The sequence below is a fragment of the Indicator indicator genome, chromosome 20, assembly GCF_027791375.1.
Source record: "Indicator indicator isolate 239-I01 chromosome 20, UM_Iind_1.1, whole genome shotgun sequence".
Taxonomy (NCBI): domain Eukaryota; kingdom Metazoa; phylum Chordata; class Aves; order Piciformes; family Indicatoridae; genus Indicator; species Indicator indicator.
In genome coordinates this window covers 9464267-9480052 of record NC_072029.1, presented here as the reverse complement: position 1 = coordinate 9480052, position 15786 = coordinate 9464267, and the positions used below count along the sequence as shown (strand labels likewise).

At 39.5% G+C, this 15786-nt stretch overlaps 1 protein-coding gene across 2 annotated transcripts in view; it reads right to left on the bottom strand.

Moving 5' to 3' along the window:
* CUL2 (cullin 2) overlaps positions 1-6841 on the bottom strand; it is a 29202-nt gene extending 22361 nt beyond the window's left edge. The window contains exons 1-4 of one of the 2 annotated variants that reach the window (XM_054389924.1): positions 6723-6841; positions 2040-2142; positions 1569-1663; positions 383-488 (exon numbers count right to left, since the gene is read on the bottom strand). In XM_054389924.1, coding sequence (XP_054245899.1) covers positions 383-488; positions 1569-1663; positions 2040-2142; positions 6723-6841 — 423 coding nt within the window. The remainder of the gene's footprint in view (positions 1-382; positions 489-1568; positions 1664-2039; positions 2143-6722) is intronic. The other variant, XM_054389925.1, reaches the window with a different exon arrangement.
* Positions 6842-15786: the final 8945 nt, after the last annotated feature.

The following is a 15786-nucleotide window of genomic DNA, read 5'->3' as shown; positions in this document are numbered from 1 at the left end:
AATAAAGCTCTTACACATTGTGAGACCAAGAAATAGAAGCCTAAAAGTAACTGCTTCAAGAGTTTCCAAAACTAAAAGTACTGCTTCTTCAAAATAGTTTCTAGATAGTAGTGTCACCTAATAAACCAAAGGTTTTTTGCAAAGTGGTATCCATTTTCACAGTGTAAACTGAAGTTCTGCAATAGTTTTCATATTCGCTTTTTCCCCCCCATAGGTCATTATATTTTCTATATCAAAGTATAATCTCATTTAACAGTCTTACATCAGCACTTACATCACCTACTGAATTTCACTGTTCAGTCTGTGACACAGAAAAGTCAAAGCTGAACTTGTAGCACTCTGAATACAGTTTAAATCCAATCCCATTTTCAGAGGTACCTACCTCTCCTATTTCCATCAATGGTTCATTCATATCCACCCCTCCATAACCATACTGAAGATCAGCTTCAGTCAATTTGTTCTTCTTAATAAACTGTGTGTTGAGGTACCTATAGAAATAAATACATTCTAATCAAAACCAGAAGAAGTTTAGGGTGGGTTTTGTTCGGTTTCATTTTTTAATTTACAGTTGTGGAATGTCTTCTACATCACAAAAGGTAACTTCGTTTAACCAACACCACTGCTACCTGCAGGAAATTCTTAAAACAGAAATTATTTCAATTTAAAAGACCATATTACAACAGTAGGATTAGTAACTGAGGTATCAACAATAACCTCGTATTTTACTGACAGCATCTTCTTGGTGTGCACTATGCTAGTACAAGAATCCAGCCTTTCAGCACACAGCCATATTACTCACACATCTATATGCAAATTGGCTCCTAAATTCTGAGCACTTGACTAGTATTAGAATGATAGCAGTTTATTTACTTTTTAATGTTAGAAAAAACCTTCCTGAGTATCAGATGTCTTTAAGGAAAACATATTTTCATCTACTTATACTGTTTATTATCTTTCATTTCTCAGACTAAAACATGGTGTCAATTTTCATAGGGCAAATTTTTATCATTTATGATCCCTTACTCAGGTCATGATAACTAGCAAACAGCTGTATTATAAATTTTAAGATAAGAATTTGTAGAAAGTAACAGATATGAAGAAACGTTATAAACACTTCCTTTTTTTAGTATTTACTACTGTACACAGATTTTGATAAAGAAAAATAAATGGTTTCTGAGCAAAACCACATAAAAAGCCCCTTTAATTCCCCATATTCCCTCATCACAGAACGGCTTGAGTTGAAAGGGACCTTAAAGATCATCTAGTTCCAATCCACCTGCCATGGGCTGCAGGGTTTATTAGCACCTACACATTTGGCACTGCAAGATCAAAAGAATAGCATAAATCATCTTCAACAATCACTTCAGTGGTAAGGAGCAGCACACAGAAAAACCTGTTGGAATATTATTCCTTCTTTTTTCCTCATGTTCTGCTACTCTAACCGTACTCTTATCCAAAACTGACATGGGGCATATTCAGGTATTGATCTCTGTAAGCAACATCCCTAGACTTAAGTGTCAGATCACTGTAATGATTCCAAAGGTTTAACAACTCATCCTCAAGCTTACCTGTATAAACAGTCCATATAGTCTGCCCCTTGGCTGTACTCTTGCCAGTACCTGTGATACATAACTAGTACTTGCTCTTCAGCTTCCAGTACTCTCTGTGAAGGAAGACAACCCCCCCACCCCAGCTAAAATTAGTATGCAAATAGCAAACACACAGATAAAGTTAGAACAGGACTAACATTTCAGAAGAACAACCACAAATTCCTATGTTGAAGGTTCCAGAGCTGGACACAGTACTCCAGGCATGGTCTCACCAGAGCAAAGAGGCATAATCACCTCTCCTGATGTGCTGGCCATGCTTCTTCCGATGCGGCCCAGAAATACATACACGTTCTGCCTCCAGAACTGTCATCTGGGACTCAGTCCCATAAAATCTGCATATCTGCACACATAGAAACCAAACAGAACCCTTCCCTAAGGTCAAAAAAGGGCCAACCCCACCTACAGTAGGTGGATAACTGTACAGGTTACCTTGTGCAAATGGCGTACATGATTTTCCAAAAAAATTTTAGTCTCAGTATAAAGTCTCTCTCCAAGAGGTTCAGGATAGGCCACACACAAAGCATAAATGTCTCTGGTCTCAGAGTCAAGGTTTGTGTCTGCTTGAAGTATGAAAACTTAGTAAAACAATTCAAAATTTACAGAACTTTTTTTCTCCCACACATGCATTTTATGTTTTCCTTTACAGTCAAGCACAAAAGATAAAATGGATCATTTTCTGAAATCAAAGTCCTGATTTGCGAAGAATCTCAGTTTTCAGCATCAATAATAAGTTTCAGAAGAAGGTGATGACATTGACCCCACACTGACATAGCTCCTACCACTTATTTGCCACCTATGAATAATATATGATTATCTCAAAGTGCGAAAGCAGCTTTCACCAGAAATTATTCCTTTGTATCTACAGCCAATGTGAAACCAAGGCTCTTTTCAGATAATGGAAAGAAGCACTAATTAGGTTAAGAACTGGTGATTAGCCAACTATGGAGTATAGCAAGCATGAAATGAAGCCCACTTCAAGTCTTCCTCCCCTAAGTCCAAAACAATTTGTTGCCCCAGCATATTCCCCCCAAACTCTACAGGTAAAACAATTTTGAGGGACACTGGAAATTAAGTCATCATAATGGTGGTGAGGATGCAAAAACCATGTTTTATTTTTAACCATTATTATAATTTCAGTAACTCTGTTTAGATCACAGTCACATGAAGCAGTTATACTTGCTCTCTTAAATGGGCAGCAACAAGAAGTAAAAAAATCCCTTCAGGTGGTTTTGTCCCTGAAGTACCTTGCAAAGCTACACTTCTGGCTTGGAAGTCTATGTAAAGTTTGAAAAAAGCCATTTGATACTTTGTCAGGAAAAGAGTTTGACTAACAACTTTGCTTTCAGACAACTCAAACAAAGATAAAGTCAAATTTCAGGTGAACAACTGTGGGAAATAAACTGGTTCTGCAAAACTTTTAAAGCATCATGCTTACCCACTAAGTCTAGACACTCTGTAAAACCAGCCATGCTAGAAATAACAATTCAGCATAGATTACGTTTTAAGGTAAGCTCTTTAATTCAGGGAAAGACATGAGATTTGCTTTTTCCTCTAGTCTACCTTAAAAAAGCACATGCTATGTAAAAGGAGGTAGAAGATGTAAGGTCAGTTGACAAGTCACCTACTTAAGTCTAGAGAATATCTTCAAGCTTTCCTAACAGTTTTTCCCAAAAGTATGTTTCATTTTTTATATAGAATTACTACTCAAAACAGAGAAGATACCAATGCAGGGACAACAGAAGGGAAAAAACCTCTATGGGGCAACCAGAATCCTAGACAGCCTAATCAGTGCCTAATCTCAACTACAGGTATTTCATCCATATACATCACCCCCATCAGACTTCTCCTTGAAATGGCAAGAGAATGCAAATTTAAGTGTAACGTTCAAAATATTGTGAATTTTCTAACAAAACAAAATACCCAAATCAAAAACCCCAAAACAATCAACCAAACCCCCACCCAGGGAAAAAAAAACAACAAAAAACAAACAACCCTTGGAGGGTAGATGAATGATTAATCATCACTCATATTTTACTTCATAAACTTACGGCACATCTTTTCTGTGCTTCTGCCTCTTAGATAAGAAAGAAGCTTTCAGCGTTAAATTATTTATCTTTAATGGTGAAAGCCATCTGTCCTTCCAGTTGAGCATGCAGTTTTGCAGTGTGAGAAAGGTCAAAGGAAGCTGAAGCCAAACTGCTGTTTAGGGGCCTTCACTCTGTGCTGAGAACAAGAATATCAAAAATCCTGAGCAATTTAAGTGCTCCACTAGTTGCTACCTGATGGATACTACCCAGCAATGGGAAACTGAAGCAATAAAGTTACCTTCAACAAGAAAATACTGTATCCAAAGCCATGAAAACTTACAAATGTTGTCCTTAGAGACATTAATATCTCAGAGACATAACTGTCAGCCATTTACCAGACAATGAAACAACTCCAGGAACATTTCTTTCTGCACAGACTCAAAGGAAACCTGAAGGTCAAAGATGGCTCAAGATGACTCACAGTTTAAATACAGTGACATATGGTCTTTCAAGTGATCTTTTCAAGAAGATTTTAATTTGTGAACAGTTGTGGTTCCCAGCTCATTGCCATTCATTCTAGCGTTTTAAGTTTGAGACACAAGCCAATGCAAGTACCATCAGAGTTAAAAAGAAAACACTATATTTAAAGCAAGTAAATTCTGAGAAAGTAGTGAGGTAAAAATTCATTCTATAAATGAAATGTGCACCATACAAGCCTCTCACTCCTAAAATACTATTAGTTTGCATACATCTTTTGATATCATCTGTCTGAAGCAGCATAAGAGAAAGCAAATGCTTCTTAGAATACACTGCTATTGACTGAAATTGTGATTCTCTGCTGTACTTTATCTTTGGTTCCACACCACTGATCAACTACAGAGAGGCTGTGAAGATCAATTGGTTCTATAATCAATTAAATAGCCTGTATGAATTTCATTAACACAGTTCCAATCATCTGTCACCTTATTACACTTATTAAGCGGCAAGAAAAATAGTTAGTATCACATTGCCTTTAAAATACCTATAGACAGTTAGAAGAAAATCACTCCCATTAAATTGAATTTAACAGACAGTAAAAAGCTAGCAAATAACAAGAAGATGAATTATTTAAATGACATATCTTCCTAAAATACATTAATACTTTTTTTCCTTTATATACTTAAAATCTGGAAAAAGCTTTCACACCAGCTGTACAGTACTACCAGTTTCACCAAGCTGTTGAACACTCAGTGAACTGTTTATGTTAAAAATCAGTTTAAAGGTAGTGCTAAACAACATTTCAGTTGGTAGCTATAAGTCACACAAGCTCCTCAGGCCACTCAGCCATTGAAAATAGGCCAAAAGGCTCTTGCCTGGGCCAAATTAGGCACCAATAGTGCCACTTTCCAAGGGACAGAATTAAAAGATTATAGTAAGGAAGGTCTTAAGAATTGCATGTCAAATGATTCTTCTAAGACTGCTTCCTGAATCTGCTACTCAGTGTTTCCTTTCTGATGTTCAATCAACTGCACTAAATCACAAAAGAGGATCAACAGCAGACTTGTGTACAAGATATCCACATAAGAAATTCTAAGGGAAATAGTGACAAGAGAAATCAATCTAACATGGCATTCAAATATTATTTTAGATTAAAATCTATTTTAAATGTTTAGAGCTTAAATCTATACAAGTTAACCACTTGTTGAAGACTGAAACATGCAGTTCTCAAACTGCTTAGAATGATCACAGCACCATTTGTCAGCACAACTAATTAATTCAAAAAATCTGCAAAATTTGGAGTCATTTGAACTTGACTCCAAGACAAGGTAAATAGTCGTGCTCTCAGAAATTGATTATATAATTTTAAAATTAAAGGGGTCCTTAAAGATTCTTGCATCAGAGAACAAGGCTCCACAAGGACTATGAGCCACTCAATTTTCCTTCTGTACACATGCAAACACTCAAAGCACGTGGGAAAGTAATTCTGAAAAATGGCAACATGTCCAGAAATAGAGGAGACTTCAGTCTAGCTCCCGCTCACAGAATAAGCTTGTGTTGTAAAAATCCATGTAAAAGAGCCTTCTCAGGGCTTTTTTTTTTTTTCCACCCAGAATTAATAACTCAGATTAGCATAAACCATTCTCCCCGGTGTAATCAAACCAAACCAAGGCAAATTGCTGCAGAACAGCCTCCTAAAACTCTCTCATTATTCACACTGCACTGGCTAATGAATGCATAGACACAGAGCACAGTATCACTAGTTAAAATAGCTACACTTCTTTTAAAAGAACTTCTCCAAAACTTGAATCTTATTATAAGAACACAAAACAAATAACCCAAACAAAAACCCCAAAAACAAACCAACCAAACTCGAAGTCCATTTTACATGTAAAATGCAAACCTTTCACTACAACATATGTACAGCTGAGACTTCAAAAGCAAGACTGTATGATCACACCTAGAAAGTGTAATTCTTTTCGGGCTGGGTGATTGGTTGGACTGGATGATCTTGGAGGTCTCTTCCAACCCGGTTGATTCTATGATTCTATGATTTTCAAACATAGCTGAAGAGAGAGGCAGTAACACCGGAAGGAAAGGAAAAAAAAAAGCATTTTTTATAAACTCTTGCTATAGAAATGTCTAGTATGGCAGTCATCAGCACACTTAGAAGGTCAAAGAAAAGGGAGACATCTTTAAATAGAACAACCTCACTACACACTACACCTCCAAACGTAAAGATGTCCATTCTCTGAGGGGTTTCTTCTGCTACAGACACTTCAGCATACGAGAAAAACTCATTATCAGAACAGAGGAAATTCAGCACATACTACTGGGAACAGCTACAGCAGAAGCTATATATTTGAGTGAGTAAAACTCAGAGGGGTTTACTTTGAATTACCACAGTGATTGTCATATAGAATAATTCCCAAATATGCAGAATTTTCCACCCCTGTCAACATATCCACTGACCCACAGGCTTAATAACAGATGTGACTTTAAACAGACTTCACATCAAGACCATTAAAACTGTTCCATAATGCAGGCCAGGCCTACTGCCTGCCACACACATCAAACACATCAAGTCAGGTTTTCCCTTAAAGGATACGAGAAGCGATCATTCCACGTTGCTCTTTCAACATAATCCAACATAACAACAGCTTTAATTGTTGTTAGAAGTTTGTTCCATGTTTCATCAAAGTCAACTACTCGTGGTTTCAAGGACATTGTGGGGCTTTAGTGTTAATCTGTAGAAGAATTAAACATGTCAGACAAGATTGCGTAATCATTAAAAAACAAAACAAAAACTCCCACACTTATTTTGGATTTTTCACCTTAAACTTTGTACAATGTTGCACCACTATGATACAGCAACATGAAGAACACCTTCACTTCCCCGCTCTCCAAAAATCAAACCCTTAGTTTTAACACCATGGAAATGAACACTAGTATTGCACTAACAGCCTATAACAGAACACCAACTAATCTAGCATCATGCCTCGTCAAGCTTATCATCTTTCCAAGCTGCCCATTTAACACAGGAAGAAAACAACTTTCCTGTAAATTTTTGTTTGTTGACTTTTATGCAAAGGTTTTCATCTGTATCTGAGACAATTTTGGGCAGAACCACAATGAACATATTACCAAAGCATGTGAAGTTGTTATTGTCAGTTTATAGTCTACGTTCACCTCAAACTTTCATGAGACATTTGTGGTGTTACATTTAAAAAGCCACAAAACCGAAGGGCTTTGATCAGGAGGGCAAAAAGAAAAAGTACATCTAAACACTGAGTATTATGCAGAGCTTGTGCACCTTATTGCGCTTTACAGGAGGACAAATAATTCTTTCAAATAAGACATGGTTTGAAAGTAAAGAAGCTGTATTAGTAATTTAGTATTTAAAAAAATATTCAAAGACAAATATTAAATTAGTGAAATAAAACTAGGAAAAAAGTGAGGTACTTTTAAAAAGAGGTCCCAAAAGACACAACTGTAAACGCCTCTGCTTTGTTTCTATTTGTCTGTGTCCTGTGCATCTAGAAAGGCCCTGGTGTGTGACATTTCATGCACAAAGCTAGTCTGGTTCCTGCTCAGAAACTCAACATTGTAAGACTGAAACAAAAGGTGAAGACAATAGTCCTGTTTCTGTTTCAAATATATGGACAAGTGACTCTTAATTCATCCTCCCACATTTTCAAGGTCAGAAGGGGAAAAAGAAAACTAGTGGCAAACACTTTCAGCACAAGAGACAGCTCTATAAGGGAAACAATCACAAGTCATGCCTGAAAAATGGTTAGCAACAAGCTTACTACCTTAAAACTGCTACCAGCTCTTAATTTTCATCAGGCAGATTAGCTCTCTCAAACTACAGGACATAAAACTTCTCAGTTTGTAGAAAGCAAAAATAAAAATCTGACGCAACTTTCAAACTGTATACATGCAAAATACCACCCTAACTAACCAACCTTCTGAACTGCTGTGAATTTAGGAACCGCAGACAGTTGTTTTCCTCCACCTGGAACACAACAGTTTCCTTCTAAAATGTAATCAATGAATTACCCAACCCACATTTACTTTGATTTCATCAACTAAGTAACATTGAGGAAGCGGTATTATCCAAGTTTTATGAACAGGAAACTTTTTTAAGAAACAAAGCCCAGTAAGTGGTGTGTAAACATTTTCAGTTCAGTAGAAATATTTGCTGTATTTGCAACACAGTTATTACCACTTTTAGAAATAGAAAAAAATTATCTTCATGTCAGCAGCAGCTAGCTACACAGAAATCCGTGAGCAATGACAAAATAGATATCCATCAAAGAAATTAAGTTGAAAACGCAAACCGATTTATGTTTCCAAGAAACATGAACTTCAGTAGAAGCGAAAAACAGGAGCCCGCAATAATTTTCTAAAAGCTCTAATATTAGTCTTCCTCTGGAAAACACAAGACTACTTTCAGCTGACCCCAGGAAAAAAATAATCCCAGTCTACAAAAATTTTAAGACTCCTAAGACATTCTTGTGGTAGGGAAATTATTATTTGAATGCTATAAGTTGTTATTCTTTCTGAAACACTTAGTAAATCCAAGGTAAAAGAACCCACCTTCACAGATACACAAAACAGAGAAAAGGATGAAATAATACATAATACAGCACACAGAATCAGTAACAATGTGTTTAGTGCCACCAGAACCTCATACTATGCAAAGCACTATATATCCACATAGTCATAAAGGTGTCCTGAAGATAGTTTAAGAAAGAGCTGACTGTTACATAGCATTCTCTTACAACGTTCATGTAAATTTAAACCTATTTTATAGGCATGTTAACACAGCTTAACTTGGTAAGACACTTAAGTTTTGAGGGTTTGCTGTGCTTTACCATCTGCAGCGTTCAAGCTCACAAGCTTAGAATGTTCAGTGTCTGATTACTGATGCAAAAATGCTAAATTTTAGCTAATGCTAAAAATTATAGCAGAGGATAGTGCATACCTGAGAATTTATACAATTCAAAGAGTGGGAAACCATACGTGTTTGACAAGCTCTAATGTAAGCTGACATTGCTGAAACATTTATCCAAGAGGATCATGAAAGGATCACCTCATCCTTTAAAACATACTGCTGTCACACTAAACATATTTGTTCACACAAATAAATGTAGGGATTCGGTCAATGTCAAAACGTTTCCCAAATTTCCAACCTATTTAATCATCTCGAAAAATAAAATTTCAAGATAAGGGTGAGTTAACAGCCAAGGACAGGAGAACCCGCTTCAGACATGAGACCAGCGTTTGCCTGCCACCAGGCCTCGGACCCCCGACAGCCGCCGCCTACGTCGGCCCCAACGGGAAGACCCTGAGCCCGACGGCCCCGGCCGTCCGTGGGCAGCGGCCGTTCGCTCCCCGCCTTCCTTCCCCATCAAAACCAAAGCGAAACTCGATAAAGACACAAGGAAGAGAGGTGACCACCCCCCCACCGGAGGAGCCGCACCACCTGCCCCGTCGGGCAAGGGCAGGACCTGGCCCGCGCCCTGCCGGCGGCGCCCCGCGGGGAGGAGGGAGCTGCCACACAAACACCGCCAAGGGACGGGCGATCGGGGCGGGCCCAGGGAAGTGGGAGACCCCACTGGGGAAGACCCCGCGAGGACGGCAAGCAGAGCGCCAGAAGACTGTCGTGCTGGGGCGAAGAGCCAGGGCCCCAGCGCCCCTATATGCACCCGGCCCGGCCGCCCACTGCGAGCGGGGACGGGGACTGCCGCCTCCCCCTCCCGAGCGGGGCTCCCTCCCCTCACCCCAGCGGCGCTCCCGGCCGGGCCAGCTCGAGCAAGGGAGGTTACCTGGCGGCAAGGGGCCCGAGTCAGCGACGCCCACCCGCCGACCTCCCTCGCTCGCTCCTTGCCCTGCGGCCGCGGTCCCTGCCCCGCTCCGTCCTCACAGAGCTGCCATTACCCAAGCCGCTCACCCCTCGCGCCCCGCCCCTCCACCGACGCCGCCACTGCCGGGGATAGGTTGCGGAGCAGCCCCACGCCTGCCACACTGTTGTGGCGCCGCTTCTTCAACCGTCGCGATGCGCGTCGAGTGTCACCAGCCACGGGCTGTCCCCGACGGTGACACGGATGGGTGGGAGCCGACGAGTTCTGGGCCACCGTCACTTTCCGATCCCACACCCCTGCCTGCTGAGAGAGGCTTGGTACAGCCCACTCTACGGCAAGCACGGATGGCCTTAATTCTTCACTGTGAGTCGGTCTGAGGCTGCACAGCGCATGCCCTATTGTGCCCCCGCGCACGCGTTGCTCTTCCATTGGTGACGGTCACTCTTCCGAGCACGCGTGATGCCCTCCCGCCCGTCCGACGAGGTTGGGACAGCAAATGGAGTCGCGACGGGTCGCGTAGATATGTACCACTGTGTTGACTCCCTGTGCGGCTCCGCAGGCGGAGGGGAGGCCAAGCCTTCTGCAGAGTCCTTGCCCTGGGCTCGAGTGTCTCGGTTTCTAGGGGCTTATTTGAGGAATCCTCCCCAGAAAATGGAGATGTCCCCACCCGCCATGGAGAGGTGCGGAGAAAGTAGGGCTCAGCCTGCCCTTGGCTCTCAGCAGGGCCTCCCGTCCACAAATAAACCACTTTCAGTATGTTTCCTGCCAGAGGGACGTCTATGTTTTGTTGCAGCCCATTCGTTTGATTGTGGAAATGCCCCAGAGCTGCTCTTACTATGCAAGAGAGTTTTCATACCTGTATCCTCCTGCAGTTGCTATTCAAGCACTCCTTTTTTTTTTTCATTTCCAACTGAAAATAACAGCAGTGGAAATCTTCAGGTGGTGCAGTGAGGTTGTGTTTCAAAAAGTGATTAAAAATTCTTTTTGCAGTTCTTGTAACTTCCACAACAAACTTCTTCAGGCCTGGATGATAGCCAGAGATCTGTTTCTACACACAGGTTTATAACACCACTGACTTCAAATTCTTAAATACCCTTTTTTCTCTTGGTTTTGGGGAAATCTCACTTAGGCTGCTTGTATATTAAAAGTCAAGTCCAGTTCAGTTCTGTAGAAGCAAGCTTAAGTATGTCTTGAATAACACACCTTATTAGAAAATGTAAAACCAAGTTCTAAGGGCATGCTAACTTTGTAGTCTACACTGAGTAAGAGCTTGCCGCAGTACGTTTCAGCATGGTTTGGAGTTCTGCTGGAAAACAGCATTGATAACACAGAGATGGTTTAGTCACCGCTGAGCGAGCAGCGCTTGCACAGAGCCAAAGCTTTTTTAGCTTCTCACCCCAACCCACCTGTGAGTAGGCTGGGGGTGCACACAGAGCTGGGAGGGGACACAGTCGGAACAGCTGACCCCACTGACCAAGGGGATATTCCATACTGTATGATGTCATGCTCAGCATATAAAGCTGGGAGAAGAAGAAATGAGGAGGGGACATTTGGAAGGATGACCTTTTTTCTTTCCAGGTCACTGCTTTCCTGAAGAAGGCTGATGGGAAGTGGTGAGTGAATTCCTTGTTTTGCTTTGCTTGGATGTGCATTTTTGTTTTTTCTGTTGCACTGTCTTTATCTCAGCCCATGAGTTTTCTCACTTTACTCTTCCAATTCTCTCCCCTGAGTCTTGTAGCTTTCTGATTTTAAGTTTCTGAAGAATTTTAAATGGGTGATTACTTCATCTCCATAAAGTCCTTTATTTCTTGTTGAGAAGTGTCAGCTCATTGCAATCATGTCCAATAGATGGCAGAACTGCTGCACAGCTGAAAAAATAGCACCTTAAGAGTTTCAACTTGGACATCCTACAGTGGGACTAGCAAAATCTACATCTTTTTGCTCACGAAATAAGAAAATAAACAGAAATTGAGCTCTCCCAGACAACTTTTATTAATTAGCAATCAGATGCATAGTTCAACTCCCAGATTTGTTCTGTCCTTCCCCAGGACCTGAGACGGCTTGGGAAAAAGAAATCACACATGCAATTTTTTCCCTTAATTATTAAAAAGAGGCACCAAGTTATTTTCACATAATTGTAGCTAAGCAGTTAAATTATTTGTATGTATGAGCAACTCTAGATAACTGTGCTGTGTTTTCAGAGAGAAATAATAAATAAAATTGTTTTGTAATGTTATTGACAAGTAAATAGTAAATTTAGAACTTGTATTTAAAGACCAATGAGTTATAAAACTTCTTTAATGAGGTAACTCTAAATTATTCTTCTTAGAGGACTTTTCAGATATAACATAGTTTTATATGTGAGGTATCGAAACAGTAAAAGGTTTTGGAGTACTCATGTTCTATTAACAAGGTTGTAAATCCTTCCTGTTGAGTATCACAGGAAGACAGCTCAGGTACTTGCTTGATACAGGCTGAGTGGAATTAAATAGAATAATTTACAAGTGATCTGGCACATAAGAAGTTTCAGTGTTCCTAATGATCTCATTGTTAATACAACAAAAAGTGGAAAAAAGAATAGAAGAGGTACTAATGAAGCTTTTATGTGACTTTTTCTCTGACTTCCTGAAAATGGAGGAGTCTTGGCTGGGTCATCACCTGGGTGAGTTTGAATTAATTAACAGGACTTTGCTTTCAGGGTTTTAGTCTGAATATGAAACTACTCCCAAAGTTTGCTACAGTGAATAAGCTGTTATTTGTAGTTTTCATGCTTTATCTTATATGTGTAAAATCTCAAAGATTTGATGTGTTACAAGAGTGTGGTAGCAGAGCTGAGCACACAGACATGTTAAAACATTATAGATCATCTCTCTGCTCCGGTAGGAAAATGAAAAAGACACCTGAGGGTGTTGTGAGCAATGGAAGGAAAGTCGGCAAGTCCCAGAGAAATTTATTTCACCTCTACTCACTCATGATTAAGAAATACATTTACAATATCATCAGTGAACCAAACAAAACACTACAACCAGCCCAGTATTATTCTAAACCCCTCTCCTTCCCCTTTAATTCAGAAATTGTGTAATTGCCTTCAGAAAGTGATTCAGCCTCCCTTTTTTTAGCAGTATGACCACTTTTTATAAAAGGTGCTTAGATCATGTGCACCAGAGTAAAATCATCTTGAAAAGATCCTCACGAGGAGATCCTTGTACCAATGAAAAAGTATTGCACAATAGTTCATGTGAGAGGAAGAAGTCTCCTTCTTTTTGTTTGCCAGGCACAAAGTTTTAGAGGCAATAATCACATAAATCTTGACTGATTCTGCCACTATATTAAAAATGTAAAGCTGCTCTTTGACATCTCTGTGGGAGGTATGTAGAAATGAACATAGATGGAAGAAAAATATTTGAACTCCGTGACTGCAAAACCCATAGTGATGATGAATCTCAAACAATAGACCTGACCTGTTATTTCCAGTTCGTTTGTTTGTTCGTTTTTAAAAAAAAAAAGGGGGAGAAAGAAAAAAGAGGTAAAGGGGTGAGGGGGAAAGAGAATGTAAAATCCATCTTTACTAAAATATGATAAACGGGCAATGTCTACTGCCCATTTCTAAAAAATAATTTTCCGAATTAAACTAGACAGTATTCCACTGAGTTTCCTCAGGTTGTTATTGGGTTTTGGTTGCTTTTGTGATTTTGGTTTGGTTTTGGGGTTTTTTTTTTTGAGAAATGATTTTACAAATATTTATATTTGTCTCTCAGTTCAGTAAAACACATTACTCATACTTAATGGAGATTGAAACCTCCTGTAGTGTACAGAAGTGGTAAATATCTGTAATGAGGAAAGCTGGTGAAATAGCCAGCTGGTGAAATAGCATCATCAAGGAGATAGATTAGTTGAGCTAGGATTTAATAAAAGAGATTTCCTCTTCAGGAAAAAAAAAATGCTTTTGTTTGTTGATGGTAGATTAATAGCTAACAGCTCTTGACAAGAAAGAAATGTTTGTGTGGTTGTTCAAGCAGTGGTTAATAACATGACAACAGTTTAGCTGCTACTGTACTCTGCTTTACTTTGGCATGCTTTGGTGCATCAGTAAGTTATCACTCCTTTCAGACTACAGGACATACCAGGTAGCAGTGTATCACTTGTGATTTCTGTTTAGTATTTATATAGTTAAAGTTCTGATTAGAAATTCTAAAAAAGTTTAAATCCAATCCCCACAAACCAACCACATTGAAATGTTGTCTTTCAGACTGTATGTCTGTGCCTTGGGGTGTAAAATACTGGAGCATTACTGCAAGTCACTGTCCAAAATCAAATCATTACAAAACCAGGAAATGAAAGTAATTTTATTTTATAAATGGAACTAGATTAGTACTTGATACACTCTGCAACAATAATCACCTCCAAGCCCTCAAAACAAAGAAATCCTGTTATTTACAGGACGCAAGGCAGTGTAGACCAGGCTGGGGAGCTGCAAAGCCTCACAGCTGTTAGGCCAGACATCTCACCTGGCTATTCCTTCCTGCACTTCTGGCTTTTAGCAACCCACAAAAGTCAAGGTGGTACCTTAGCACAGTACTAATTTAGGCAGTATCTATTTTCAGAGGTTCCAGTGATGGGTAGTGGTGAAATAAAAAGATCAATAATTTGCTTGTATACTAATCACACTGTTACCTCTGACTTTCACCACACTGACAAAATAAGTTGTGAAAACAGCGGCATGTCTTTTGGTGTATCAACTGAAGTTGTTCCAGTTCCCTGCTCGTTTATCACCCACCCTGCTTTGGGTCATGCTTCCCTCTGTCTGATGGTGCCCTGGGGCAGACTTAGGAACTGGTCCAGGTTGAAGGAAACTTTCTTTCTTGATATCATTGTATCTAACTCAAATTACTTCCCCATACAGGGTTCTGGGTTGCCCAAACTGTGTTATTAATGTAACTGACTGGTTGGGAATGAGATGCCAGAGGCAAGGCAGGTGGAGGCTCTTTCAGTTACACTTTTAACATCTCTTTACAAAGCAATTATAAAGTATCTATTTTGGAATCCTTGATACTTCTTTGAATCTGCAGAGATAGCATCAGGTTGGGCATTTCAGGTTAGAGAGAAAAGATGACCTAAGTAGTCATTCTGAGGGTAGCAAAGTGCCTGATTTCAAACTAATGTTCAAAACCATCTTATGTAAATTATGACAACCATAAAGAATCGTGATCTGTGTGGTCTTCTTATGGATTGCTTTTAGTCTTGGCATTGAAATTAAATTGGTTTATATGAGGGAAGGATACCAATTTCATTAGAAGCATTTCAGTTAAAGTGATGCACTTCTGTAACAAGTCATTTTGGTATCAGCTAACAAATAGAGTACCCCAACTCTGCCATTAAATTATCAGCACTTCAGTAAAGTATCAGAGAGAAGAGGTATAAATGGTAATAAATATTTAGTTAAACATTTCAAAGCTGCCCATGGCTTACTTGAGAAATAAGAGAAAAATAACTTTTTCTAATAGCCTTTCTTAATCCACACTGTGAGAGTCCCATGGAAATTTTCATCTTGTTTATAAATAACTCACTATAGTGAGAAATTTCTTCTTGATTTTAATCAGAATTCTACCTTTGAAAGTATTTTTGAGGTGTTACTAGCAGACAACTGCTACTTTTCACTTTCTGAGTATCCTGGATTAACACAGCCCACTCTTACAAGCCCCTCTCCCCCTCCACAGACAGGAGGGGAAGTAACACCAAAAAAAAAAACCGCTATGAGTTGAGATGAATAGTTGAGGTAAAAAGTTTTACTGGCAACAATCCAAT